The sequence below is a fragment of the Ailuropoda melanoleuca genome, chromosome 10 (genome assembly GCF_002007445.2).
Source record: "Ailuropoda melanoleuca isolate Jingjing chromosome 10, ASM200744v2, whole genome shotgun sequence".
Taxonomy (NCBI): Eukaryota; Metazoa; Chordata; class Mammalia; order Carnivora; family Ursidae; genus Ailuropoda; species Ailuropoda melanoleuca.
Window position 1 is genome coordinate 8,084,159 of NC_048227.1, and position 25,539 is coordinate 8,109,697.

General features: G+C 45.3%; 1 protein-coding gene and 1 long non-coding RNA gene across 2 annotated transcripts; one reads left to right on the forward strand and one right to left on the reverse strand.

The window, feature by feature from the left end:
- Positions 1-348: 348 nt before the first annotated feature.
- Positions 349-25,395, forward strand: PRKRIP1 (PRKR interacting protein 1). Its single transcript, XM_019806520.2, has 6 exons — positions 349-835; positions 1,574-1,652; positions 2,644-2,744; positions 7,747-7,832; positions 9,111-9,178; positions 24,917-25,395. Exons 1-6 carry the CDS (start codon positions 512-514, stop codon positions 25,015-25,017), a joined length of 759 nt encoding a protein of 252 aa, XP_019662079.2. The 5' UTR covers positions 349-511; the 3' UTR covers positions 25,018-25,395.
- On the reverse strand, positions 7,842-10,234 carry LOC117804135. The gene is made up of 3 exons (XR_004628377.1): positions 9,783-10,234; positions 9,194-9,238; positions 7,842-7,985 (listed from the first exon to the last, which is right to left on the reverse strand). It is a non-coding gene; the product is annotated as an uncharacterized LOC117804135 (long non-coding RNA).
- Positions 25,396-25,539: the final 144 nt, after the last annotated feature.

The following is a 25,539-nucleotide window of genomic DNA, read 5'->3' on the forward strand; positions in this document are numbered from 1 at the left end:
GCCTTGTTTATGCCTCACTCCATCGTGGTGACAGAATGGCCTTGTGTGCTGTTGGTGTTCTGGGAAATTGTTTATGTCCAAGAGGAGGACATCAAGGCCTAGCTGTGAGTGCCAGGCTAGCTCCCAGATGGGAGGGGCCCTTCCCTCTTTCTCATAAGAAAGGCTCTCATTCATTCGACCCTTGTAGATTTTCTGAGTGACAGGTGCAGAAAAATTCGAGGAGGACAAAAGAGACATGGCCCCAGTCCTCAGGGAGCTCAGCGACAAGTCTGCGCTCTCTTAAATAGATTGTCTGAAGTGGGAGGGAGAGTGGACCAGACCCAAGGAACCGCCAGGACAAAGACCCGGGGGCGGGACGGGATGCTGAGAGCCATTAGCAGGGCTGCCGGCGGAGCCACGACGCTCACGCGGACTGGAGAGGTCGGCTAGGATCAAACCCTCGGGCGTGCAAGGCCACCTCTCCCATAGGAACGGGGGCGCTCTGCTGCCCTGATTTGCTCAGACACAGGAAATGAAATCAAGCGGCTTTGATCATGGTGACCCACCCGGCCACCAGCTCATGAATATTCAGCAGCCTGCTTCCGTCTTGCGACTCCGCTCCAGCCCCGCCCTGTTAGCGGACTGCGCTTGCGCTGCGGGCGCGCGGCTCTGTTGTCATACGTGCGCGCCGCCGCCCAACCGCCGGTCTCCGAGCGGTAGGGAAGCTGTGATGGCGAGTTCGGCTGCCTCCTCGGTACGACCGCCGAGGCCCAAGAAAGAGCCACAAGCTCTCGTCATCCCCAAGAATGCGGCAGAGGAGCAGAAGCTCAAGCTGGAGCGGCTCATGAAGAACCCGGTGAGACGAGGCGCTCGTTCGACGGCTCCTCCTAGCGCCCTTCCCTTCCAACGCTTCTGGGGACCCACGGGCCCTCCTCCCCTGCCTCCAAACTTAGGAACTCAGTACCCGAACCCCAGGGCCAGCCCTTAGGAAGGAGTAGGCTACCCCGGAGATAGTGAGCTGCCCCTGGCTTTATGTTGGAGCCCAGCCTGGTTGAGGGCGCTGTGGAGCTGTGTCCCGTGCTCTAAGACACTCGTAGTTTAACTTTCTGTAAATTGAAGTGTTGACTGGAAAGGTAGAATCTGTGGGTTGGCGCAAGGATTCATTTTCTTCTAAAAAGCGCTGATTGTTAGAGGGGCGTTGACCGACTTACCTGGGGCAACTCACTCTCCCCGTCAGGATCTCCATCCCTTCAGTCATAAAGATAATTGGATGAGGTCTCTTACACTTTTGGCTAGAAAGCGTTGACTCCAGGTGTCGTAGAGTTAAGGGTAGAGGTTCCAGCCATAATTGGTGATTTACGTCTCTGAGTTCTGCTTTGAAGAGTTAGATGTAGCCCTGGCAAGGCTATGGGCTGTGATAGACCCTGAAGTATACGGGATGAGGTAAATCTAAGGCAGGGAAGAAAATCGGCTTTAGGTCCAGGGACCAAAGCAGCCTTATTTCACCCATCCAGTTAAAATGGTTTGGTTTTAAGAGGTGTCAATTTGTCAGCAGGTTTGTACTTAAAGATGCTTTCGTGTTTAAATGTTGCAGGACAAAGCAGTTCCGATTCCAGAAAAAATGAGCGAGTGGGCACCTCGGCCTCCCCCAGAATTTGTTCGAGATGTAATGGGTAATGTCTTTTGTGTATATGTATGTGTGAGTGAATATAATTTTTGAAGCACAGATACAAAAACCCTGCGGTTAGTATTTGTCAATTAGATTTCTAATAGGAAAAAAAAGTTCACTGGTTCAGTAATTTTGTGCTTAAAAAGAAGGGGTGTTGTTGCTTATGGTTTGGCACTAGAGAGTTTGCTTTGTTTTAAATAATGCGTTGTATCGGTATTTTCTAACTGGAAATAGTTTTATTTGGGGGTTGTAAATTAACATACTAATTATAAAGAAGAATAAGTAACGGGTATGAAAATTTTTGAACCCCTGTAATTCCACCATTCTCCTTGTGACATTTTTTTTAAGAGTTATTTGTTTGAGAGAATGCGTGCCTGCAAGTGAGCAAGCAAAGGTGGGAGAAGGGGAGAGAGAATCCCAAGCAGACTTCCCATTAAGCATGGAGCTGGATCTCAGGAGCCTGAGATCATGACCTGATCCTAAGTCACGAGTCAGCCGCTTAAATGACTGAGCCACCCAGGTGCCCCCCACTTGTAACATTCTGATATAGCCTTTCGAACTCCTATAGTCAAAACCACTGAAGTTTAAGAAAAAATGATTTTATTAAAACGTGGTTGTTCTACACATACTACTTAGTAATCTTTAAAAAAAAAAAAACAACATACATGGACATCTTGTCAGTTAAATAGAAATTTAGCATGTCAAATGTGAAATCGTCTGGCAGGGGAGGGAAAGGTCTTAAGCTATGTTCTAGGTTTCTGATGACTCAACCACAGTTTGTTCCTCCTCTTACTACTGTGTTAGAGTGGCATTTTTAGTGACTTCGCATTCAACATTCATGCAACAATTATTTAATGATGACTACACTATGCAAGTCACTGTGCCAGATTCTGGAATACAATGGGGAATGGTCTTTTCCATTACTTCCAGTTTCTTTCTGTGGTCCCTTTTGATTGTTGGATTTCTTTGAGAACTCTGGACTCTTCTGACTTTAGGTTCAAGCGCTGGGGCTGGCAGTGGAGAGTTCCATGTGTATAGGCATCTGCGCCGGAGAGAGTACCAGCGACAGGACTACATGGATGCCATGGCCGAGAAGGTCAGTGAGCAAAGAGGCTGGCTGCGCCCTTGGGTTTGGGCAATGTGCACTTAGGACTTTTAGGAAAAAGCATTTAAAGAAGAGGAAGTAACACCTGGTTCTTGGCCTGTGTGAAGGCTGCCTTCTAAAGTCAGCATGGGAAACAGACATCAAATCCAGGTTCTTCCTAGGTCAGACTCAGCACCTCAGGATGCTCCCACCAGGAGACAAATGAAAGGAGGGAGACCTCCATGTGTGTAGAAGGGACAGCAGAGTCCCCTCTCCCCTCCAGGCCATTTGCCATGAAATGGAACAGAAAGCAGGATCTCCCATATTACTTGAGTTATTATTTCAAACTATTCTCTTCTTGGCTGAATTCCTATAATTCCCTGTAGCTGTATGTTTGATGTGAATAGTAGTGTGCTTTCATGTGTCTCCTTCTTTGAGTGGTCTAGTTAGAGGCTGGCATTTCTTCATAACAGGTGTGAAATAATAATTAAGAATTGGGCATAGCCTTAGAAATTGTATTAGAACGACTAAGCCTTTTATTACCTGACTGGAAGACCCAAAAACCTCTGTCTTGTTGTTCTTAAAAAATACTCTTTGGACATTTCATTTATTTTTCAAATAGAATTCTTCTACCCACACCAAAAATCTTGGTTTGGGTTTTTTTGGTTTTTTACTAGAATTGAGTTGAATCTGTAACTTGAATTTTTTAGACTGAGAATGGATGTTACAGTGGTTAGTCATCCCCTCTGGAAATGCCTTTTTTTTCCCCCCCTGCATCTCTCAATGGGATAATTTATAGAGATTTGGTACATATCTTATATTTGTTCAAAGATTTCATGCTTTTTGATTGCAGTGGTGCTAGGTGCTCCTTTATATTTTATTACTGGCTATTAGTAAAAATGAGGGGAAAAAAACCATTTTAGTGCTTCTATGTTTTCCCACCTGACTATTAATAAAAACGAGGGGCACCTGGGTGGCTCAGTCAGTTAAGCATTGGCCTTCGGCTCAGGTCATGACCCTACAGTCCTGGGATCAAATCCTGCATTGGGCTCCCTGCTCAGTGGGGAGCCTGCTTCTCCCTCTCCCTCTGCAGCTCCCTGCTCTCGTTCTCTCTCTCTGTTGAAATAAGTAAATAAAATCTTTAAAAAAAAAAAAAAAACACAAATATTATTTGGCTAATTCTTTGTGATTTTCCAAACCTGATTTCTCTTCCTGACTTGCATGAGAGATTGCCCCTTGTTCTTAATCTTACACCATGCACTGGGAAAGACCTTTTCCTCAGTCTAACCGTGACGCCTGTTGTTTTACTGAATACAGCTGTGTGTTTTAGAGAGCTTCACATACTTTACAATATTTGTTTGCTTTTTATAAAGGAGGAAGCCACTTAGTCCAATAACATTTGATTTTCCGGTGGTTTGGTTTAAAAAAGACTCACTGTAGAATTTCCTCCTATATAAAGGAAATAAAATGTTTTAAAAAGTTAAAACAACCATTCATTAAGATAGAATACTATTTAGCAACAAAAAGGAAGAATCTAATGATACCTGCGACAACATGGATGATTCTGAAAACCTGCTGAGTGAAAGAAGCCTGGCACGAAAGAGCATACTGTATGATTCCGTTTATGTGAAGCTCTGCAAGAGGCAAGACGAATCTATGTTAAACGTGTATATGTATCAGAACAATAATTGTCTCTAGGAGTTGGATAGGAAGAGGTATGAGAGAACTTTCTGGTGTGATCAAATCGTACACTCAAGATTTGAGCATTTTGAGAAACAGTTAACAAATATTAAACTCTGGTTAATGCTGTGCATGGTTAAATCTTTAGAGGTGAGATGTCCTGGTGTCTGCAACTTACTTCAATATGTGTTTTAAAAAAATGAGATGGATTAACGGACGGATGGGGTATAGATAGGTGCACAGATGTGATAAAGCAAGTAGCAAAATGTCAGTTGTAGGATCTTGGTGGTGGGTATGTGGACTGTATAATTCCTTCAACTTTTCTGTGTTTGAAATTTTCCAACATAAAACACAAGGGAAAATATTAAAGAGATAGACATGATACAGAAGAAAATATGTAAAAGTAAAAATTCACTGGCATGACCAAAATTGAGTTTGGAAAATATCTTTATGATTTGGGGACATAATGGAATCATTGCCGTGGTGGTTTTCACCTGGTGTTTGCTTGTCCTGCAGCCTGTCTTGGCTCCCCGTTGTTGGTGGTTCTTCAGCTACTGCCATCCTCCACTTGGGACGTTCTCAATTCTAGTGGGGAGTTTCTGGTGGCTTGTCACACAGCTACACCTGGTCAACCGTGGTGGGTTTTCCACTGTCAAGAATAAAGAAAATTCAATGTGAAAACTATCAGGAGCACTTTTTAAATTTTTAAACTACTTTAGAGGGAAGGAAATAGAGCAGGCAGTTGGCTCAGCTACCATCAGTTAGTCTGAACTTTTTATATATTGATTAAAGACCCAGAGAAAATACAGAAAAATGTTTGCAGGGGCTCCTGGGTGTCTCAGTCGTTAAGCGTCTGCCATTGGCTCAGGACGTGATCCCGGCGTTCTGGGATCAAGCCCCACATCAGGCTCCTCCGCTGGGAGCCTGCTGCTTCCTCTCCCACTCCCCCTGCTTGTGTTCCCTCTCTTGCTGGAGGTCTGTCTGTCAAATAAATAAAATCTTAAAAAAAAAAAAAAAAGAAAAAAATGTTAGCAAACCTTGAGTCCCCAGAGACACCCAGGTTCTTATTTCATATGGTGAAGATTTTTTTTTTTTTAAGATTTTATTTATTTATTTGACAGAGAGAGAGAGACACAGCCACCCAGGTGCCCCTCAAGTCGTTTACTTTCAACTTGTCCTCTAATCAGCCAGGTGCCCCAACCCTTCTTTTTTATTTCATGATTTTTGCTCTCAGAGCATCCGTGCCACTCGAAGCAGATCCACACAGCCCTGGCAGTGCAGGCGAGCAGAGTGTTGGAGCCACCTTGTCCTCTGCTGGCTCCTTGTCTACCCCGCTGACCTTGATGGCTGTGACTGGAAAAAAGAGATGGTACTGAATAGCAATTGCATCTGTGGTTTACCAGTGCTTTCCTGTAGGTCATCAAATGTTATTCTTCCTGAAGACTCTGGGAGAGAGGAATTAATCTTTTTCCTGTTTTTCAGGTGAGAAAACAGGCTTAGAGACAGGGAGCTGCTAGGAAGGACCAGTACAAGGGATGGGTCTGTGTGGATGTGTACACACTCACGTGTACGTGTGTGCGTGTGTACACACTCTGTGCACATGTGTGTGCGTGTGCGTCTAGTGGCGGTGATGGTGGCTGTTGCGCTACTGTGGAATCAGTCATTTGATAATCGCCGTCAGTTAGGACCTGAAAATCCCGCGGTTCCCACTCTGGCGGTTCCACCTGATGAGCTCAGGTCACTGCAAGGAGAAAACGCGCTCCTGTGCGTCTCCTCTACTCTCAGTTCTCTGCTACTCTTCTGACACTTCTGGTCACCAAATGTGTGGGGATTCCCCCCACATCAGGCAATTCTGGGACACCAGCTGAGTGTCCTACAATTTAAGTCAATTCTGATGCTATCCATCTGATGAAAACGTCAGATGCCACAGGTTCAGGGCTCAGTTCCACCAGACTGCCTCCCTGCCCCCGATTGCTTCAGAGGCCAATCCCAGGCCCAGGTTGTTACCTGTGCTTCTGTTACCTGAGTTCGAGGTTTCCCATGACTCCTTCCTCGGGTTCGATTAATTTGCTTACAGGGGCTCACAGAACTCAGGAACAGCCAGGTGGAAAAAGGGGACACAGAGCTTCCATTCCCTCCCAGCACCTCCACATGTTCATCAACACGGAAGCCACCTGAACCCCATCTTTTTGGGATTTTGGAAGCTTCACTACCAATTGAGTAAATCATTAGCCATTGGTAATTCGTTCAACCTGCAGCCCCTTTCCCCTCCCTGGAGCACAGGAGGTAGGGCTGAAAGTTACCCTCGTCACTCATTAATATAAACTCCTGTGGTTGAAAGGGGCTTGTTATAAAAAAGACACCATTTCACCTTCACCTCTGGAGCTATTTCAGGAACTGGGAACATAATTAAATATTATAATAAAAGATGCCCCTGTGGCGCTTGTATAGGAAACTTACAAGTTTTAGGGCCTCTGTGCCAGAAATAGTGGATGAAGATCAAATACAGTTGACTCTTGAACAAAGTGATTAGGGGCACCCACCCCCCTACCATGCAGTAAAAAATCTGCACAGAGATTTTTTTTTTTTTTATCAAAGATTTTTATTTATTTATTCGACAGAGATAGAGACAGCCAACGAGAGAGGGAACACAGGCAGGGGGAGTGGGAGAGGAAGAAGCAGGCTCATAGCGGAAGAGCCTGATGTGGGGCTCGATCCCACAACACCGGGATCACGCCCTGAGCCGAAGGCAGACACTAAACCGCTGTGCCACCCAGGCGCCCCTCTGCACAGAGATTGTGACTCCTCTAAAACTTCTAATAGTCTATTATGGACCAGGAGCCCTACTGCTAATATAAACAGTCGATTAACATGTATTCTGTATATGTATTAGATACGGTATTCTTAGGATATAGTAAGAGAAGAGAATGTTAAAATCATAAGAGAAAATACATTTACAGTACCATCCTGTATTTATCAAAAAAGATCCACGTGTAGGTGGACCGGTATGGTGCAAACCTGTGTTCAAAGGTCAGCTGTGTAGATTTCTTACTATAAATCACAACAGTGCACGAGCCAAGGCCCTGGCTATATAACCAGCAGGTGTGCCCCTTCCCATGCTCTCATATTTCGTTGTTCATGAGTGGTATCTTCACGGAAGGAGTAACGGTGTCCATCAGGGCCAAATATTGATTCCTGCCCCACCTGTTGGGCAGTCTCTTCCAATTAAAGTGGCCGTGGAGACCTCAGTGGGCCTGTAGCACCCCCAGTGGTGTGACTTCTCGAGCTCTCATACACTGCCCCAAGGGTGTCTGAATGATGTGTTTTTTCACAGCAAAAATTGGATGCAGAGTTTCAGAAGAGACTGGAGAGGAATAAAATCGCTGCAGAGGAGCAGACGGCAAAGCGGCGGAAAAAGCGGTAAGGGCTTTGTGGCTTCTCCTGACCAATGAAACTTAAAGGCAGGAAATGTAAAAGCTGGTGAATGAGTAGTCCTTGTGGTCAGAAGTTCACTGTATGGCCTGCCGAGGCCTTGGGTGTTACCCAGTAGAGGAATGGCCTTTCTTCCAGTATCTGAGGAGAGATTAAGTCACTTATTGCTGATGCTTTTCATACATACATACACACACATACATACCCATATCCATGTTACAGATTCTCCACAGCTCAGGTCAGCACTTGGGCGATCAGGTGGATTTCTCCTCCACTTCTGTATTTTCAAGTTTAACAGTATGCTGTGAGCAAACTTTCTTTAGCTTCTTCCTTAAATTAGGGTGTGTGACCTCCCTCAGTGATATTACATCAGTATGTAGACTGTATGTGTTTTAATAAATGCTCCCTTGGGGCGCCTGGGTGGCACAGCGGTTAAGCGTCTGCCTTCGGCTCAGGGCGTGATCCCAGCGTTGTGGGATCGAGCCCCACATCAGGCTCTTCCGCTATGAGCCTGCTTCTTCCTCTCCCACTCCCCCTGCTTGTGTTCCCTCTCTCGCTGGCTGTCTCTATCTCTGTCAAATAAATAAATAAAATCTTTTAAAAAATAAATAAATAAATAAATAAATGCTCCCTTGTCCTTTGGAGAGCTAAGTAGGATTCTAAAAGCAGTCCCTAATTCTTAGTCTCTTTCTGGCAATCTGTTAATTTATTGGGATAGTCGTCTTTTGTTTGCTTTCTGATAGGCATAGTAAATTTAATTAAAGAGCATGTCTGTATGCTACAACTCGATTACATCTTTTTTTCTAGATATTTTGCATTTTTTCTTTTACCATGTTTTAGTGTCTGCATGTGGTATTAAATAAGGAAAAAAAAACTTGTAAAACTGTAACATTTCACATGGAAATGCTGCCCGGTCTTCACCAGCTTCAGAAATCTCACCTTTGCTGATGCTGCAATAAAGTTGTCATTTAAAAAAATAAATTTAAATAAATAAAAACAGTCCCTAAATATCTTAGAATGAAAAACATCTCCAGTATTCCTGAGATTGCTTTAATCAGCTCCAGACTTCCAGGGATTTCATTTTGATTCAAGAAGAAAACAGCTTGATAATGTTGATGGTGTTGGAGAAGCAGAATCATGAGAAAGTATTTCTTCCATTTCATTATTATAGTGTTTGTGTAATTATAAGGTCTTTAAACATAAATAGATACTTATTTTCTAAAATAAGTAAGGTAGTTAAGGAATTAATGTATTTTATATTTATAGCCAGAAGTTAAAAGAGAAGAAATTATTGGCAAAGAAGATGAAACTTGAACAGAAGAAACAAAAAGAAGGTGAGTGGTACCTACTTTTCTTGGTTGTGATCTTTCTTGGTGTCGATCACCGTGGCTGACCTGTCAAGAATGAGATTGAGAGTGTGGAGCTGGTTGGTTGGCCACTGAAAATGAGGACTTATTTCTATTAGTTAGGACTCATTTAATTGCAGGTGTCAGAAAGGTAAACAGAAGGAAAGATATTGGCTCACATCAAGTCAGGATAGACCTCCCTTCAGGGGTGGCTCCTTGTCCTCAGGCAGGTTCATGTCCTCCCTGTGGTCGTGGGGTACCTGGGGCTGCACCCTACCTCATTCTTGTCCAGTAGGAAAGGCTGAGGGGAGGGGCGCCTGGGTGGCTTAGTTGATTAAGCATCTGCCTTCAGCTCAGGTCATGATCTCAGGGTCCTAGGATCTCTCTCTCTCGTCTATCTTGCTCTCAAATAAATAATTATTATTATTATTTTTTTTTTTTTTAAAGGAAAGACGGGATGTCCCTAGCAAAAGTGGTTTTTTGTCTTTTTGGCTCTGATTGAGTCATGTGGCAAGTCAGTTAAGAATGCTTTGGGCTCTAAGAAACAGAAAACTCAACTAGCAGTAGTTAAAGAGGAGTTCATTTCTCTCACATGACAAGAAATTTGTGGTAGGTGGCAGCCTGGTGTCGTTCAGCAGCTCAGCAGAGTCAGGCCCAGTATCCCGGCAGTTCTCTTGGGCTTTATTTTGTGGGCATGAGATGGCTGCAGCAGCTCCAGGCATCATACCTATGTTCGAAGAAGAAAGAAAGGGGAAAGAAGTTGTACTTGTCTTTTTTTTTTTTTTTTTTTAACAGAAGAGCAAAAGATCCCCCAAAAGTCCCCAACAGATGTCATTTTATATTTCATTGGTCAGTACTAGGTCACTTAGCCATCCCTTGCTGCTGTTAGGCTAGATGAATAGTAAACAGAATTGTGACTTTTTAACCTGTCAGGATTCATCCCTGGGAGCTGGGTACATTGCCACCCTGGACTGAGATGAGATTTTGTTAACAAGGAGGAATAGGGGGTAGCGCTATCCCATAGTCTTGTCCACCTCTGAACCCATCACATGGCCAGAGGTGCCAGCCACTACCCTGAGAGCGCCTGAGCTGAGAATCGGGGAAAGAGAGGTCTCCAACGGAAAGGACAAAGGATGCTAAGGGACCAAACACATGATAGCTGCAGACCACATTACTGAATTGGTGGCTCTTCCCTGATTGACCAGCCATGGCTCCTGGTTAGACAGTTGTGATTTTTGGTCTTTGGATAAAGTCAGATTTTCACTGATACACTAAATATGATTGGTCTGTTCCAGAAACAATTTCCTTCTGAGTTGTAAATATACTACGTGACACACTGTGTATGGTGTAGTTTTAGACTATTTCTTACCATTTCTTAAAATAATTTATTTTACAACACTAAAATGTGATTGCTAGGGGCACCTGGGTGGCTCAGTTGGTTAAGCGTCTCCCTTTGGCTCAGGTTATAATCTCAGGGTCCTGGGATTGAGCCCCACATCAGGATTCCTGCTCTACGGGGAGCCTGCCTCTCCCTCTGCCTGCCACTTTGCCTACTTGTGCTCTCTCTATCTGTCAAATAAATAAATAAAATCTAAAAAAAAAAAAAGTGATTGCTAGGACCTCATCCCTCAAATAAACCACCTCTTTACTTTCCCAGCCCCCTTCTCCCTCCCTACACACGGGGGAACCTGGAAGTACTTGACCCATGCTTGCTTGTGGCATCATTTTCCCTCTGTCTGAAGAACTTTTAGTCATTCAGTTAGAAGAGGTCTGCTGGCTATTAATTTTCTTAGCTTTTCTTCATATGAGGCTGTCTTCATATCACCTTTGTTCCTGACAGACATTCTCAGTAGATATAAAATTCTAGATTGGCATTTTTTTCTTACAGCACTGGAGAAGTGCCATTCCACTTTCCCTAGCCTCCAGTTTGTGATGAAAATTTTGTAATCGTTCAAATTGTTCCATCATTGTTTTTCTTTGGCGGCTTTTAAGATTTCTGTCTTTAGATGTCAGCAGTTTGATTATGATGTGTCTACATGTGGATTTCCTTGGATTTATCAAGTTTGAGGTTCGTGGAGCTATTCAAATCTGTAGGCATATATGTCTTTTGTCAAATTTGGAAAATTTTTTTTCAATCTTTTTTGTTTCTATTCTTCCTGTTGGATAATTCCTACTGATCTGACTTCAAGCTATCTCTCTCCTGTGCTATTTCTATTCTGCTATTGATCCTACCTAGTGAATTTTTTATCTCAATTACTGTGTTTTTTCAGAAAAGTTCAAAAATTTTGACTGCTTTTTTTAATGTTTTATTTATTGGAGAGAGAGAGTGGGACTGCACAAACTGATCGGGGGCGGAGCAGAGGGAAAGGGACAAGCAGACTCCCCCCCTGAGCAGGGAGCCTCACATGGCCCAATCCCAGGACCCTGAGATCATGACCTGAGCCAGACCCTTAACCAACTAAGCCACCCAGGCCATCCCCTGGGCATTTTGAATGTTACATCATGAGGCTTTGTGGTATTTGTTTTAGTAGTCAGTCAGCCCGGCTGTGTTCCGGAACACAGATTCTCACTAGCCTCCCGTTCGTTGTGGTTCCACTGTCAGTTCGGTTTTCCAAGTTTTGCCGTTTTCTCCAGGTGTGTCCTGCATGCGCCACCCAGTGGCCAGGCTGGGTTTAGTTCTTTGAGTTTGGTTCTCAGTGTTTGGTATCATGATTAGGGCCACATCCGTGCTTGCGCTGTCAGGCTGACCCCAGGAGTTCATAAATGACTTACGGTGTTTTTCTAATCTCCTTTTTCTCCATGAGCTCTCCTGTACTTTCTGGTTTCCTGGGACTCCCCTTCTCAGACCTCCAGCCAGAAAACCGGGGCCTTAGTTACACGCTGGTACATGCCGCCTTCAGCGGCACCTTCCTCAAGGGCCATGTGGTGGGAGAACAGAGAAGAAAAGCAAGCAGGGCTTGCCTGGCCATCTTAGGATCACAGCTCCCCCGATCAGAAAGGAAGGCTCCCCTCTTCTGCAGTTTGTGCCCACAAGTCCTCATTGCTACCACAGGTGCTGTTGCCACGGTGACTCCAGCAGGATTGCCTGGGAACTAGGGTGTGAGAGGATGGAGAAAAAAGAAGCAACAATTTCCCTTACTCTCAGCAGTAGGAGTCCCTTTCTTTCTTTTTTTTTTTTTTTTAAGATTTTATTTATTTATGTGACAGAGAGACAGGCAGCGAGAGAGGGAACACAGCAGGGGAGTGGGAGAGGAAGAAGCAGGCTCCCAGCAGAGGAGCCCGATGTGGGACTCGATCCCTGAAAGCTGGGATCACGCCCTGAGCCTAAGGCAGACGCTCAACGACTGCGCTACCCAGGCGCCCCAAGGAGTCCCTTTCTTACTCCTCAGATCAGAACTGGAGGGTTTCTCGTGGAGTTCCGTCTGTGCCCGGGCTCCACTTCTGCATATTGGATCGTCCCAACTCCAGGCTGGGGGTTCTGAGGGGGGAAAAGGCCTCAGGAATTCAGAGCTGTTCCAGCGGCATTTTGTATGCTGATCTTTTCCCCAGTCTGCTTGCTTCTCAGGAGTCCGTCATTCTGTCCAGGTCCTATAGCTATATTCAGTGGAGAGAAGGAGTCAAATGTGCTTGCTCTGTCTTACCTGGAACCCTCTGTTGTTTTGAAATCACAGGACTTCAGCTCTTCTGCATTTCAGCCTGGTGCTTATTGGCTCTGTTGATTCAGGTTCCAAAATCCTTTTGAATTCTGATTCTGAAATTCAGCATATTACCATGTCTTTTTGGGGTTGTCATGGGCAGAGTTGATAAGTGTAACTCCTTTGTCATTAGTGTTGAGCCAGACCGGGCCAGGCCAAGAGCCTGAGCCCTCCAGTGTCCATGGGAGAGAGCTCCGTGTAGGCCGGCAGGGATCTCTTCACTAAAACTTGTAGGGTGGAGGTAATTCTCCAGCTAAGAATCAGCCAAACTCCCTCTTCTTTCCTGACTCAGAGACGTGTCATGAGAAATTAAGTGGTAATTTGAGGTTATGGAGTGAGTACAGTGGAGGTAGTCTAGGCTTAGCTCTCCCTCCAGCTCACCCTGGCCTCAAGCATCTGGCTTCTCTTATTTGAGCAGATTTCTTTTTTAGCTTATAACTGATTAGCTCTGTCTAGATCTAAAATTATGCACTTTGAGAACTTTGTCAAACCTCATGCTGTAATTAAGATACACCATATTTGGGGGGGTTCCCTCAGCAGTGAGTCTAAAAACTCTTCCACAACAGAAAACTGAAGTTAGTTTGCTCTGCATTTGTAGTTAATGAACCTGTATTGGGTCTTTGGGGGTCATATTTTAACCTTTTAGTAATCGATTCTATAATCGAAGGAGACCAGTGGCATCATCACAGAGCTAGGGCCTCTGGAGTCCTCCTCTAAACTCGTTTAGACATCAGGTGCGGGGACCGTGCTGTAGCGCCTTTGTTGAATTTGCCTGAGGCTGTAAAGCGAATCTGCGGTCACACGGCAGGCTTTAGTATTCTCAGGGAGATGACTTCCAGAGCCTCCAGCTTGTTTACAGCGGCCTTGTGCCCGCTCACTGCCCGCGTCTTGAGCCTCAGTTCTAGCGAAAAGACGATGTTTGTGCCCCTGTGGGTTCTGGAGTCACACCTGGTAACACGATGTTTTCTCACACCGAGGTTGTGATCTTTACTTCCTGGGTCATGCGGTCAGTTTCCAGGTTGCAGCTGTCGCTTTTCCCAACATGAATAGACTAGAAATTGTCAGAGTGTGTCACACCTCTGCATAAAGTGATCTGCGGAATTTTCTTTCAGTTTCTGTGTCGGCTGTGGCTGCCAACAAGTTTCAAAATCGTTGTAGTACGTGGGCCCTGCTCTTAGGCTCAGTTGTGAATTTAGCACCTGGGCAGACTGACCGGTGATTAGTAAAACTACGTGGCCGGGTATGCCTTGTACCCGGGAGCAGGATAGAGAGTGCTGGACGTGAGGGTGATGTGTGTGCCTTCTTCTCCTGTGCCTTCTCCATTTCTTTCCTCGTTTTTCACTTTGTGAAAGAGAAAATCGATTTTCTTGCTGTCTGGCTGAAGAGAAACTTAGTGTGGTGATACGGTGTTGGGCCACTAGGTGGCTTCAGTGCACCACTGGGTTCTTGAGGAACTTGGACGGAAAATCGCTCCAGCTTTTTAGGCCCTTCTAAAAAGCAGTGAGCGACCACTGGCTAGGCGTTCCGTTCTGTTGTTGGAGAGGAAATATCCCTGTTTCTTGTCCACACTGGTCCAGTAATTCAGTGAAGGCGCCCTGTAGTGTAGTCTGCATGACACCATGGGTTGGCTTTAGGCCAGTGTGGATTATTTTGAAACCTTGAACTCCCCAAACAGGGTTACTCATCCTAACATAGGCCTGCCTACTAGAGAAACCTAGGGTGGCCCCAGGGGATCTGCTACGAGGCACGTGGAGAGCAGTTTCTCACGCTCAGCACTCTGGCGTTTTGGGCTGAAGAACTCCTTGTTGTGAGGGGCTATGTCCTGTGCACTGTGGGATTTTTAACTCTGCCCACTAGATGCCAGTACTGCCCACCGTCCCCTGGTTACTGACAGTCCAAAAATGTCTCCAGCCTTTGTTCTTGGTGGGAGCCGCGGGGGGGGGGGGGGGGGGGGGGGTGGGCGGCAGCAGAATTGCCCCAATTAAGACTCCTATCTCAACTGGTCTCTGGTGTTCGGAAGGTACTCAGTATATGCTTTATATTGAACTGTTTGTTTCAATGCCAGAATTCTTATATATGCTATGTTGGAAAACTATCCATACCCTTTGTGCCTTTGGAGAATAAAGATAGTAGGGGTGCCTGGGTGGCTTATTCGGTTAAGCAGCTGCCTTTGGCTCAGGTCATGATCCCAGGGTCCTGAGATCAAGCCTCATATCAAACTCCCTGTTCAGCAGGGAGTCTGCTTCTCCCTCTCTCCCTCAAATAAATAAACAAAATCTTTTTAAAAAGAGAGAGAATAGAGGTAATATATGATCATTTTAGAAGTTTTTGGAATATGCATAAAAGAATAAAGTCAAAAATTTAAGTTATCTATAATCCTTACTAAAAACAGTCATTTTAACATTTGGATGACATTTCTTTTTTTTTTTTTTCAGTTTTTAAATATATATCACATAAGCCTCTTTATGTAAATGCTGTATTTATAGTTCTAATTTTATCACATAACATTGTGTCGTAAATATTTTCCCATGTTCTTACGATTCCATAGTACAAGGCAGGATTTTTTCATCTGTTCATCTGTTTTCATCTGTTTTTTTTTTTTTTTAAGTTAATATCTGTTTTGGGGCACCTGGCTGACTCACTCAGAAGAGCATGTGACTTTTGATCTGGGGATCGTGAATTCAAGCCCCATGTTGGTGTAGAGATTACGAAAACAAGTAAACTTTAAAAAGTAAATAAATAAAGTTAAAATCAGTTTCAGTTACACTCAATGGCGTTTACCTGGTATTCCTAAAATATGTGAATAAAATCTCAGATTCCTGGATTTTAAAATATTGTGTAAACAATAGTGTAACAGTAATGGAAACAGCTCAAATATTATCCTAATAAATCCCCTTTCTTTCCGTTTGCTTTGTCTCTCCCCACATGTGCATGTCATTTGTGTAGTGTATGAAAGTTTTCTGTTTTGCTTATTTCATTTAATACTGTAAGCATTTCCAGTCCTTCGTAATTTGTTCAGTGACTGATAATATCCAGCGTTTGTCATGCTGCAATACACCTCTTTCCCTTTTGTCAGACATTAGATTGATTGGTTTTTGTCTTTAGAAGACAATTTTTAGTGAATATTATGTACTTGTCTCCCTTCCCCCTTACGGTTTATTTCTTATGACAAATTTCTAGCAGTGGGAATTACTAGACTGCAGAGTATAAAAAGATTTCATGGCTCTTGAAATACGTTTCTTTCCAGAGGAGTTGTACCAATTATTACTGCCGTCAGCAGTGTGCACTTCTACCATATCCTTGCCAGCACTGGCTTTTAAAAACTATTCCTCCATGTGGATAAGAATGTGACTTCAAAAGCAGTCAGGGTCTCATTGGGGATTTAGTAAAAACCGTACAAAGATCCAGATCTAGACCTGGCAGGACCAGGGTAGCAGTCTCCACTCTCTTCCCAGCCCAGCCCCCACTTCTCCCACCTGTGTACAACCCCCAAAGCTCTTTTTTTTTTTTTTTTAAAGATTATTTATTTATTTATTCGACAGAGATAGAGACAGGCAGCGAGAGAGGGAATACAAGCAGGGGGAGTGGGAGAGGAAGAAGCAGGCTCATAGCGGAAGAGCCTGATGTGGGGCTTGATCCCATAACCCGGGATCACGCCCTGACCGCTATGCCACCCAGGCGCCCCTCAAAGCTCTTTTGAAACAGAGCTTAGACTGTCCTTTGTTCTTTTGCTTATTGTTGAAAAACAAAATTCATCCAAGTAAATGTAAGGTTCTGATTGGTTTTATTAAGCAATTCATGAGTCGGACAGCATCCCATCCAACAAGTAGAGAGATACCCCCAAGAGATGTAAAAAAAAAAAAAAAAAGAAGAAGAAGAAGAAGAAGGAAGGTTTTTATTGGAAGGAGGGTGGGGCAAGAAGTTACAAGCAAAGGGAAAGAAAGAATTGTTTCAGGCCAGGAAATCTTTTTTAGGGGAAAGGGAATAGCAGGGTTTTTATCATGCATATGACCTCTCTCTCTGTGTGGATCAGGAAATTTCAGATCACCTGTTAAAAAGTCACATTCCTGGGCTAGACTGAAACTGTAATTAGGTCTTGGTATGCTGTTGGGGGTGGGGGCAAATGACTCAATTTTTGACTTGTGTTTTCTTTTTTCATTTTATATAATAGTGGGCACCTGGCTGGCTCAGTCAGTGGGGCATATAACTCTTGATCTCGGAGTTCAAGCCCTACATTGGGGGTAGAGTTTACTTAAAAAAATAATATAATAACATAACTAATGTTTATTGAACATTTATTATGTACCCCCAGCTGTAAGTGCTTTGCGAATATTAATATTATCCTCCCAGTGGCCCTGAGAGATAGGTCGGCAGTGGTGTTATCCCCATTTTACAGTTGGGGGACTGTAGGCACCAAACAGAGCTAGAGGGAGGGAGTGACGGGGCACGATTGGAACCCAGGTAATGAGTCTCCACTGCGCAGTGTGTTACCCGCAGGGTGACCCTGCTTGGAATCTAGTCAGCAGCTCCTGCGTTCCCAGTTCCCTTTCCAGTCGCTCCACCAGTCTGGTGTACATCTGTGTTCTTCTGCCTCACTTCACAGGCTCAGGACTCTGCTCTCTCCTTGTTCGTGCTCCGTGACTTCCCCGTCTGCCCGAAGAGCTTCTAGTCCTCCTGCACCTTCCTCTTGCAATGTCTTCTCTCTTTGTAAAGCCTTTCCTACCCTCCCTCCCCAACCTAACCTAATCTAGCCTTCCCCTCCACCTTGCTCCCAGAGGGGGCACGTACTTGGTTTAAAGGATCTGCTAAATTACAGAATGTGGTTATCTCTTGAAGGAGCCAAGGGCAGGGTGCCCCAAGATGGGCCACGTTGGCATGAACATTAGTTTTTTAATTTGTTAACCTTAAAATAAGAATTGCCAGTTATTTTACCGGCAATAAAGGGGGTCATTCAGGAATAAAAGAATCGCAGTTTGGGACAAACAACCTCTGGCCAAACTGTGGGCAAGTCTAGAGAACAAAGGAGAGGCAATGTGTTTTTTGTTTTGTTTTGTTTTGTTTAAGATTTTATTTATTTGAGTGAGAGAGAGCGAATGAGCACAAGTGGAGTTGGGAGGTAGGCAGAGGGAGAGGCAGACTCCCCGCCGAGCAGTGAACCCAGTGCAGGGCTCAATCCCAGGACCCCGGATCATGACCTGAGCCGAAGGCAGACGCTTAACCAGCTGAGTCACCCAGGCGCCCTGAGGCAATAATGCTTTCTTAAGGAGAAAAGGGGTAAGTTGGGAAGGCTGTTATAAACTAAAAGTTCAGTGGAGTAAACTGGTAATTCAAAGTATGGTGGCTTCTCAGTGGCTAAGCTTTTGGTGGTGGGGGAGGGGGAGTACATGGAAAGCATATCTTTCTCCACCTGGGATAGTAGAGTAGTATCCAGATAAAAGATCAAGTCCATCTCTTCTTGTTGGGTCTGCAACTGATGGTGAGGGGGTGGGTGCAAAAACCCCTCAACTCCATTTTAGTAAGGTTTCCTGTTACTAGTTTTCACAAGTTGGAAGCAGTCAAAACCCAGCAGATTCAGGAAAAGCTCTTTACCTCCCCCTCAACTGCCTGCTGTACCAGGAAGAGAGCTATTAATAGGGATTCCTCTTTACCTAAGAAATTATCTGCACAATAGGGCAAGCTTTGTTTTCCAAACATCTCCTGTTACCTTCCTGCTAATGGTCTTCTGTCTCTTTGTATCCTCAGTCGCCTACCCCTCTCCTATGCTCAGGATGTCACTTAAGCCTTCCTGTTGCCTGTTTTTGGAATTTTGTGTCTGTCCGGATTCCCCATACATAAAAAAAAAACTAAATTTGATTTTCTCCTCTTGCTGTCTCATGTCAGTTTGCTTCTTAATCCAGCTAGAAGCACCTTGAAGGGCAGAGGAAATTCTTCCTCCCCAACACTATTCAGCTATAATCCTAGTTCCATGAGTGTAGGGCAGTGTCTTTTGTTGTTTTAATAAAAAACTTTAAGAATGGTTTTAGATTTACAGGAAAAATTCAGAGAAGTATAGTCCAAAGGATTTCCATATCCCCAGCTTCCTCTTTTGTTAACATCTGAAGTTAACCGTATTGTCACAATTAACGAACCAGTATTGATAGATGTATTAGCTGAAGTCTCTACTTTATTCATATTCCCTTAGTTTTTACCTAATGCCTTTTTATTGTTGCAGAAACCCATCCAGAATATCATATTACATTTAATTACCACGTACCCTTAGGCTTCTGTTAGCTGTGACAGTTTCTCAGACTTGCTTGTTTTTGACGACTTTGAGAGTTTGGAGGGTTGGGTGTCCTCTCGAATCTCCGTCAGTTGGGATTTGTCTGCGGTTTTTTTCCTGATTAGACTGGAGTGATTTATTTTGGGGAGGAAGGCAACACAGATAAAGTTCCATGCTTAATCACATTCTATCAAGGCTGTATGCTGTCAAGATGACTTGTGCTGTTGAGGCGTTGACCTTGATCACCTGGCTGAGGCAGTGCCTGTCAGGATTGTCTGTTGTAAATTTTTTTCCCCTTCCCACACCATACCTTTTGGAAAGGAGTCACTACATGCAGCCTACACTTGAAGACTGAGGGGTTATGCACCCTCTCTGTGAGGGTGGAGTGGCTGCGTGGATTATTTGAAATCCTTCTGCACAGATTGATCTCTCCTCCCCTGTTTGTTTAACAGTATGGACTTGTGGGCATTTATTTTATACTTTAGGTTGAATGCAGTACCACCTTATTTACTGTTTTGCTCAGATCGTTCCATCCTTGGCTGCGGGGAGCTCTTTCCTTTGGCTCCTCTGTCCCTTTTACATACTCCCGTCATTATGGGATTTGGATTTTTTTTTTCTTCTTTTTTAAGCACGTGCTTACTTTCTGGCAGTATAAGCTGTTTCAGACTTACCTTTTGTGTTTCCTGACCCAGACCCAGCCATTTCTCCAAGGAGTCTTGGTTCATTTTATTGGGGAATGGTTTTAGAAGCCAAGATCTGGGGGTTAGGTGTGTTCTTTGCTGCTGGGGTGTTGTTGTTTGTAGGCCCCCTTAACTGTTAGAACAAGGAAATATGCACGTGTACTAACCAGTGTGTGTACGCATATTTATGATATTTCTATATATAATCATCTATGTTGATCTCTGTTATGCTAAACTTGAGTTTATACTGATGTCTCCAACTCTGATCCATTGCCACATAGATCACTTCGGCTTTCCATCATGAGCCTCCAACCTCATTCCAGATTGTTTGCTCATAACCTCCCCCTCCAACAGTGAGATACCTGGCCTCTGCCCTCCACCATTCGTTTATTCAGTTGTCCAGTTCCAGAGCATGTGGATAGTGGCTTCAGAATTAACCTGTTACCTGTGTGAAACAATTCTATCAGCTAGAGTCCAGTGTTCTGTACAGTTCCTTTGCCTTTGGTCTTACAGACTCCACTGTTTCCAAAATTACTTAGGGCAGCACTTTTCTCCCACCCCCTTCACGGAAGTTCTTTCATCCATTTGTTGTAGAGTTGGATTCATGTGTCACCTTTTGCATTCGTCCTGGGATCCTAAATAACTTTTTAAATTTGCATACATTGAGATTTATTCTTTGTGCTGTAAAGTTCTGTGAGTTTTGACAAATGCATGGCATCCTGTAGCCACTAATAAATATCCTACAGATTGTTTCGCTGCCTGAAAAGGAATCCCGTGCTTCACCTCCAGCCTCCTCCCACCCACAATCCCTGGCAACCACGCGTCTGTTCACCGTTTTCCATAATGCCATACAGTTGGAGTCCTACAACACGTAGCCTTTTCAGCTGGCTGCTTTCACTTAGAAAAATGCACTTAAGATCCATCCATGCTTTTGCCTGGCTTTACAGCTCATTCCTCTTTGTTGTGGGATGGTATCCATCACGTGGATGTGCCGTGGTTTGTTTCCGCATTCACCTGTTGAAGGACATTTTGGTTGTATCCTGTTCCGGTGATTATGAAGAAAGCTGCTGCAAACATCTGTGTGATGACTTTTGTGTGGGTGTTTTCAGATCCTCTGAGTGTATATCTAGGAAGGTGAGGAGCCCGTTGCCAAGTGCTTTCTAGTCACAGGGATGATTTGAGCCTTCCTCTTGTAGTCAGCATCTCAGGCATCCAGAACAGCCAGTGCACAAACATCCAAGTTGGTCAGTGTTTTACTGTTTCTTTAAGACCCGAGTTAAAGATCAAATCCTGTGCACCTGTCCTGCTGTGTTCAGACCTATGTAGGGGTTAGTGGTTCTTAGGGAACCTTGAGGCAGACAGAGTATGACTGAGTTATGGAACAAAGCTAATCATCAGCAGTTTCCACCTTGGAGCCCAAGTTCTGGAGCAGGGCCCCCAGCTGGTATACAAGGAATGGGCTACAAGTGGCAATGACCGTGTTCCCCTTGGCCTTCGGGGTAGAGACTGAGGGCACAGGCTTTGGACCAGTTGCTCCACGTGCCATAGAAATAGCATCCTGGGAGGGGTGTGGGGGATTGGGATAGGCCGGTGATGGGTATTGAGGAGGGCACATATTGCATGGAGCACTGGGTGTTATACTCAGATAATGAATCATGGAACATTACATCAAAAACTAAGGATGTACTGTATGGTGACTAACATAACATAATAAAAAATTACTATTAAAAAAAAGAAGAAAAAACGATAGCATCCTTGTCTGAGGGCTGTGCTCAGGGAGCTGGGGAGCACTACCCTAGCATCCAGGGGCTCAGAGCCAGGTTATTGGTGCATCTCTAGTTTTTCACTCTGTCTTTCCATGGCATGCATGGTTTTTCTTTTCTTTCATTTTCTTTCTTTTTTTTTTTTTGTATTGTAAAATACACATAACATTTACCATCTTGACCATTTTTAAGTGACAGTTCAGTGGTGTTAAGTACATTCACACTGTCGTGCAGCCGTCCCCACTCTCCATCCCCAGAGCTCTTCATCTTGTAAAATGGAAACTATACCTAATTCAACACTGACTCCCCCTGAAGGTTCACGCATTGTGGCAGGTGTCAGAACGTCCTCCTTCCTTTTCTAACGCTGAGCAATATTGCATTGTGTGCACAGACTGCACTTTGCTTGTCCATTCAGTGGGCTCACCTCACCCCTGTCTCCACCTCGTTTTCCTTTTGCCTCCGTTTGCTTGTGCACTGCTGCGGGCACGGTTCGGCAGAGGCCTAGAGAGTTAGGCCAGGTCAGAGTCCTAATTCTTAGTGATGATTATGAGACCGTGTGTAACAAGTTACATAACCTCTGTGAACTCCATTCCTCATCTGTAAAATGGATCTGTAGTAGTGGTACTTGTCTCTAAGACTTCTCTTTTTAAGTAATCTCCACACCCAAGGTGGGGCTTGAGCTCCCAGAACTGTGGTCAAGAGTAGCACACTCCACTGACTGAGCCAGCCAGGCGGCCCTGTCTCATAGATTTCTGTTAGAATGAGACAAGGTGGTGTATGGAAGGTCTTAGCATGTGCCTGGCACATAAGAGGTGTTGTTTTTTTTTTTAAGGTATTATTTATTCATCTGAAAGAGAGCGAGACAGAGCGCAAGCAGGGGGAGAGGGAGAAGCAGACTCCCTGCTGAGCTGGGAGCCCGACACAAGGCTCAATCCCAGGACCTGGACATCATGACCTGAGCTGAAGGCAGATGCTTAACCATCTGAGCCACCCAGGCGCCCTCACGTAAGAGGTTTTCAACAAATATTAGTTATTAAAACATAATTGGGGCACCTGGTTGGCTCAGTCGGTTGAGTGTCTGACTCTTGGTTTTGGCTCAGGTCATGATCTCAGGGTTGTGAGATCGAGCCCCACGTCCGGCTCCCCGCTCAGTGCAGAGTCTGCTTGAGATTCTTTCTCTGCCCCTCCCCCCAAAAATAAATAAACCTGAAAAAATAAAACATGCTCACTGTTTGTACTTTTGAAACTTCTCTTTCCTGTTGGCATGAGGTTGAGGAAAAGGAGGAATAGCCTAAAGTAATGAAACTACATCTGAGAGACGGTTTCCAGCCATTGCCGTGAGCGCTCTTTAGTGTGCCATCCTGGGGTGTGAGGGGGAGTCGTAGACTGTGCTGTGCCCTGGGCCCCCCAGGCCTCCCGCCTTGAAGCTTCTGTCTGACCCTGTGACGGCAGCAGTAGCAAAGCTCTGGGTCCCTGTGGTCCCTGGGGGTGCCGGAGTGAGTTCCTGCACATCTGCAGGGAGGAGGCCTGTTGGTGGGCCTAGGGAGCCCACGGTGCCTGTGAAGGGCTGGAGGACAGGGCTGCCTCTGTGGGCTCTGGCTCTCCTGTTCCAGCTCTTGCCCACTGCCCTGCCCCCAGAGAGGCGGGGGAAGGAGGAGCAGCTGGGAACAAGTTGTCTTTCAGCTCAGCACTGTGGGTACCGGCATGACTACTGGGGAAATGTTGGAATTCAGAGCTGCACGTGGAGTGTCAACAGAGAAGTTTTCTGGGTCTGTGGGAAGAGCTGGAAGCTGGCATATTTGTTGTGGGCAGAGCCCTCTGCTACACAGTTTTTGATTCCCTTTTGCAAACTGTCGTGAGAGCTTGAGATTTGGGCAGGAGTGTCGTTTGGCCTAACATTAAGTGTTAAAGGGCTAGCTGGGGATGTGGCCCTGTCATGGTGACAGTGACACACATTGGGGGGGTGGCATCTAAAAAGCAGTGAGGGGGGTGCCTGGGCTGCTCAGTCGGTTAAGTGTCTGCCTTCAGCTCAGGTCATGATGCTAGGGTCCTGGGATCAAGCCCGCATTGGGCTCCCTGCTCGGCAGGGAGCTTGCTTCTCCCTCTCCCTCTGTTGCTCCCCTTGCTTGTGTGTGTGCATGCACACGCACTCTCTCTCTCTCTGTCAAATAAATAAAATAAAAAGCAGTGAGTCTCAATTGATGGGGTGTGGGGCTCTCTTTATGGATGCTGCCAGACCGTCTTCACAAGGATGAGATCCAGCTGCCAGCAGGGCTAGATCAGTTCTGTGCCTGAGCCCTTATATCTGAGACGTGGCATGAGGGACCGATGGATGTGCGGACCTCCTCTGTCTCCCTGTCGTACTGTGTGGGAACTACAGCTGACCCTTGAACAACATGGGTTTGAACTCTGTGGGTCCATATATATGTAGATTTTTTTTTTTTTTTTACAGTACAGCACTGTGAATGTATTTTCCTTTTTTTTTTTTTTAAAGATTTTATTTATTGATTCAACAGAGATAGAGACAGCCAGTGAGAGAGGGAACACAAGCAGGGGGAGTGGGAGAGGAAGAAGCAGGCTCATAGCGGAGGAGCATGATGTGGGGCTCGATCCCATAACGCCAGGATCACGCCTTGAGCCGAAGGCAGACGCTTAACCGCTTTGCCACCCAGGCGCCCCTGCTTTTTTTAAAGTGTACTTTACCATAAGAATGCAGTATGCAATACATCATATACAAAATCTGTTAATGGACTGTTTATCTTACTAGTAAGGCTTCTGGTCAACAGTAGGCTATTAGTTATGTTTTGGGGGAGTCAGGAGTTACCCATGAAGGGGTGCCGAGGTGGCTCAGCTGGTTAAGCATCCAGCTTGATTTCCGCTCAGGTCTTGATCCTCAGGATCGTAAGTTCAAGCCACGCTGGGCATGGAGCCTACTTAAAAAAAAAAAAAAAGTAACACATGGATTTTTGACTGTGGGGGGGGGGTTGGCACCCCTAAGCTCTGCACTGCTCAGGGGCAAACTGTAGTTCATAATCTCTCCTCAGTGCTCCTCCATTTTTAAAGTGTCCCTTGGGGACACCTGGGTGGCTCAGCCATTAAGCGTCTGCCTTCAGCTCAGGGCGTGATCCCAGGGTCCTGGGATCGAGCCCCGCATCAGGCTCCCTGCTCCTCTGGGAGCCTGCTTCTCCCTCTCACACTCCTCTTGCTTGTGTTCCCTCTCTCCCTGTCTCTGTCTGTCAAATAAACAAATAAAATCTTTAAAAAAAAAAGTGTCCCTTCGTTCTCTGGGTAAATTTGTATGTCTCTAATCAGATGTCATGTGATTACAGGATCCAGTCAGTCCCAGGAGCAGCCATCCAGTAGCTCTGAGGAAGCATCTGGAACAGAGGAAGAGGAGGAAGAGCAGCCCAGCTTCATCATGGGGCGATGACAGTGTTTGCTGTAGTGGCTGTCTGGAGCCTGGCCCATTCTGTGATCAGGGCCCAGAAAACCCTCCACACAACCCAAGGGAAAAGGAGGCTCTGTTTCAACTCGGGTCCCCTCCCATTGCCTTGCTGGAGAGAAGCAAGTGGGAACCCATCCTGACTACTGACAGCCCCGCCTGTTGGCAGGCCTCCAGGCCTGTGGGACAGAGAGGACTGTGTCCTGGACCCTTGGGGCACTGCCGAGCAGAGTGAATGAACTCCCGCTGATGGGGAACATGTATAACCTTCCGCCCCTGGTGCCTGTTCTCCTGTTTGGACAGTGATGAGTTTGGACTGGTTTCTGTGAAAGAAATGTTTGTTTAGTAAAGAACAGAAACACTTTAGGTTTGGTTCAGACCTGTGTAATGTTGTTCCGAAGCTGTAGGGAAGGCTGGGAAGCGATGTGACAGGGGTGGGCCTGTTTCCAGGCTTGCTGAAGGAAATGGCCCTGGCTCTGGGGCCAGGCTGCACTGCACAGTGCAGGAGCC

Bases quoted from the DNA above. Each gene is read 5' to 3' on its own strand.
- PRKRIP1 (XM_019806520.2), top strand. From the start codon at position 512: ATGAAATCAAGCGGCTTTGATCATGGTGACCCACCCGGCCACCAGCTC. The intron at 2,745-7,746 runs GTCAGTGAGCAA...GTTTTTTCACAG, and splicing joins TGGATGCCATGGCCGAGAAG to CAAAAATTGGATGCAGAGTT. The intron at 7,833-9,110 runs GTAAGGGCTTTG...TTATATTTATAG, and splicing joins GCAAAGCGGCGGAAAAAGCG to CCAGAAGTTAAAAGAGAAGA.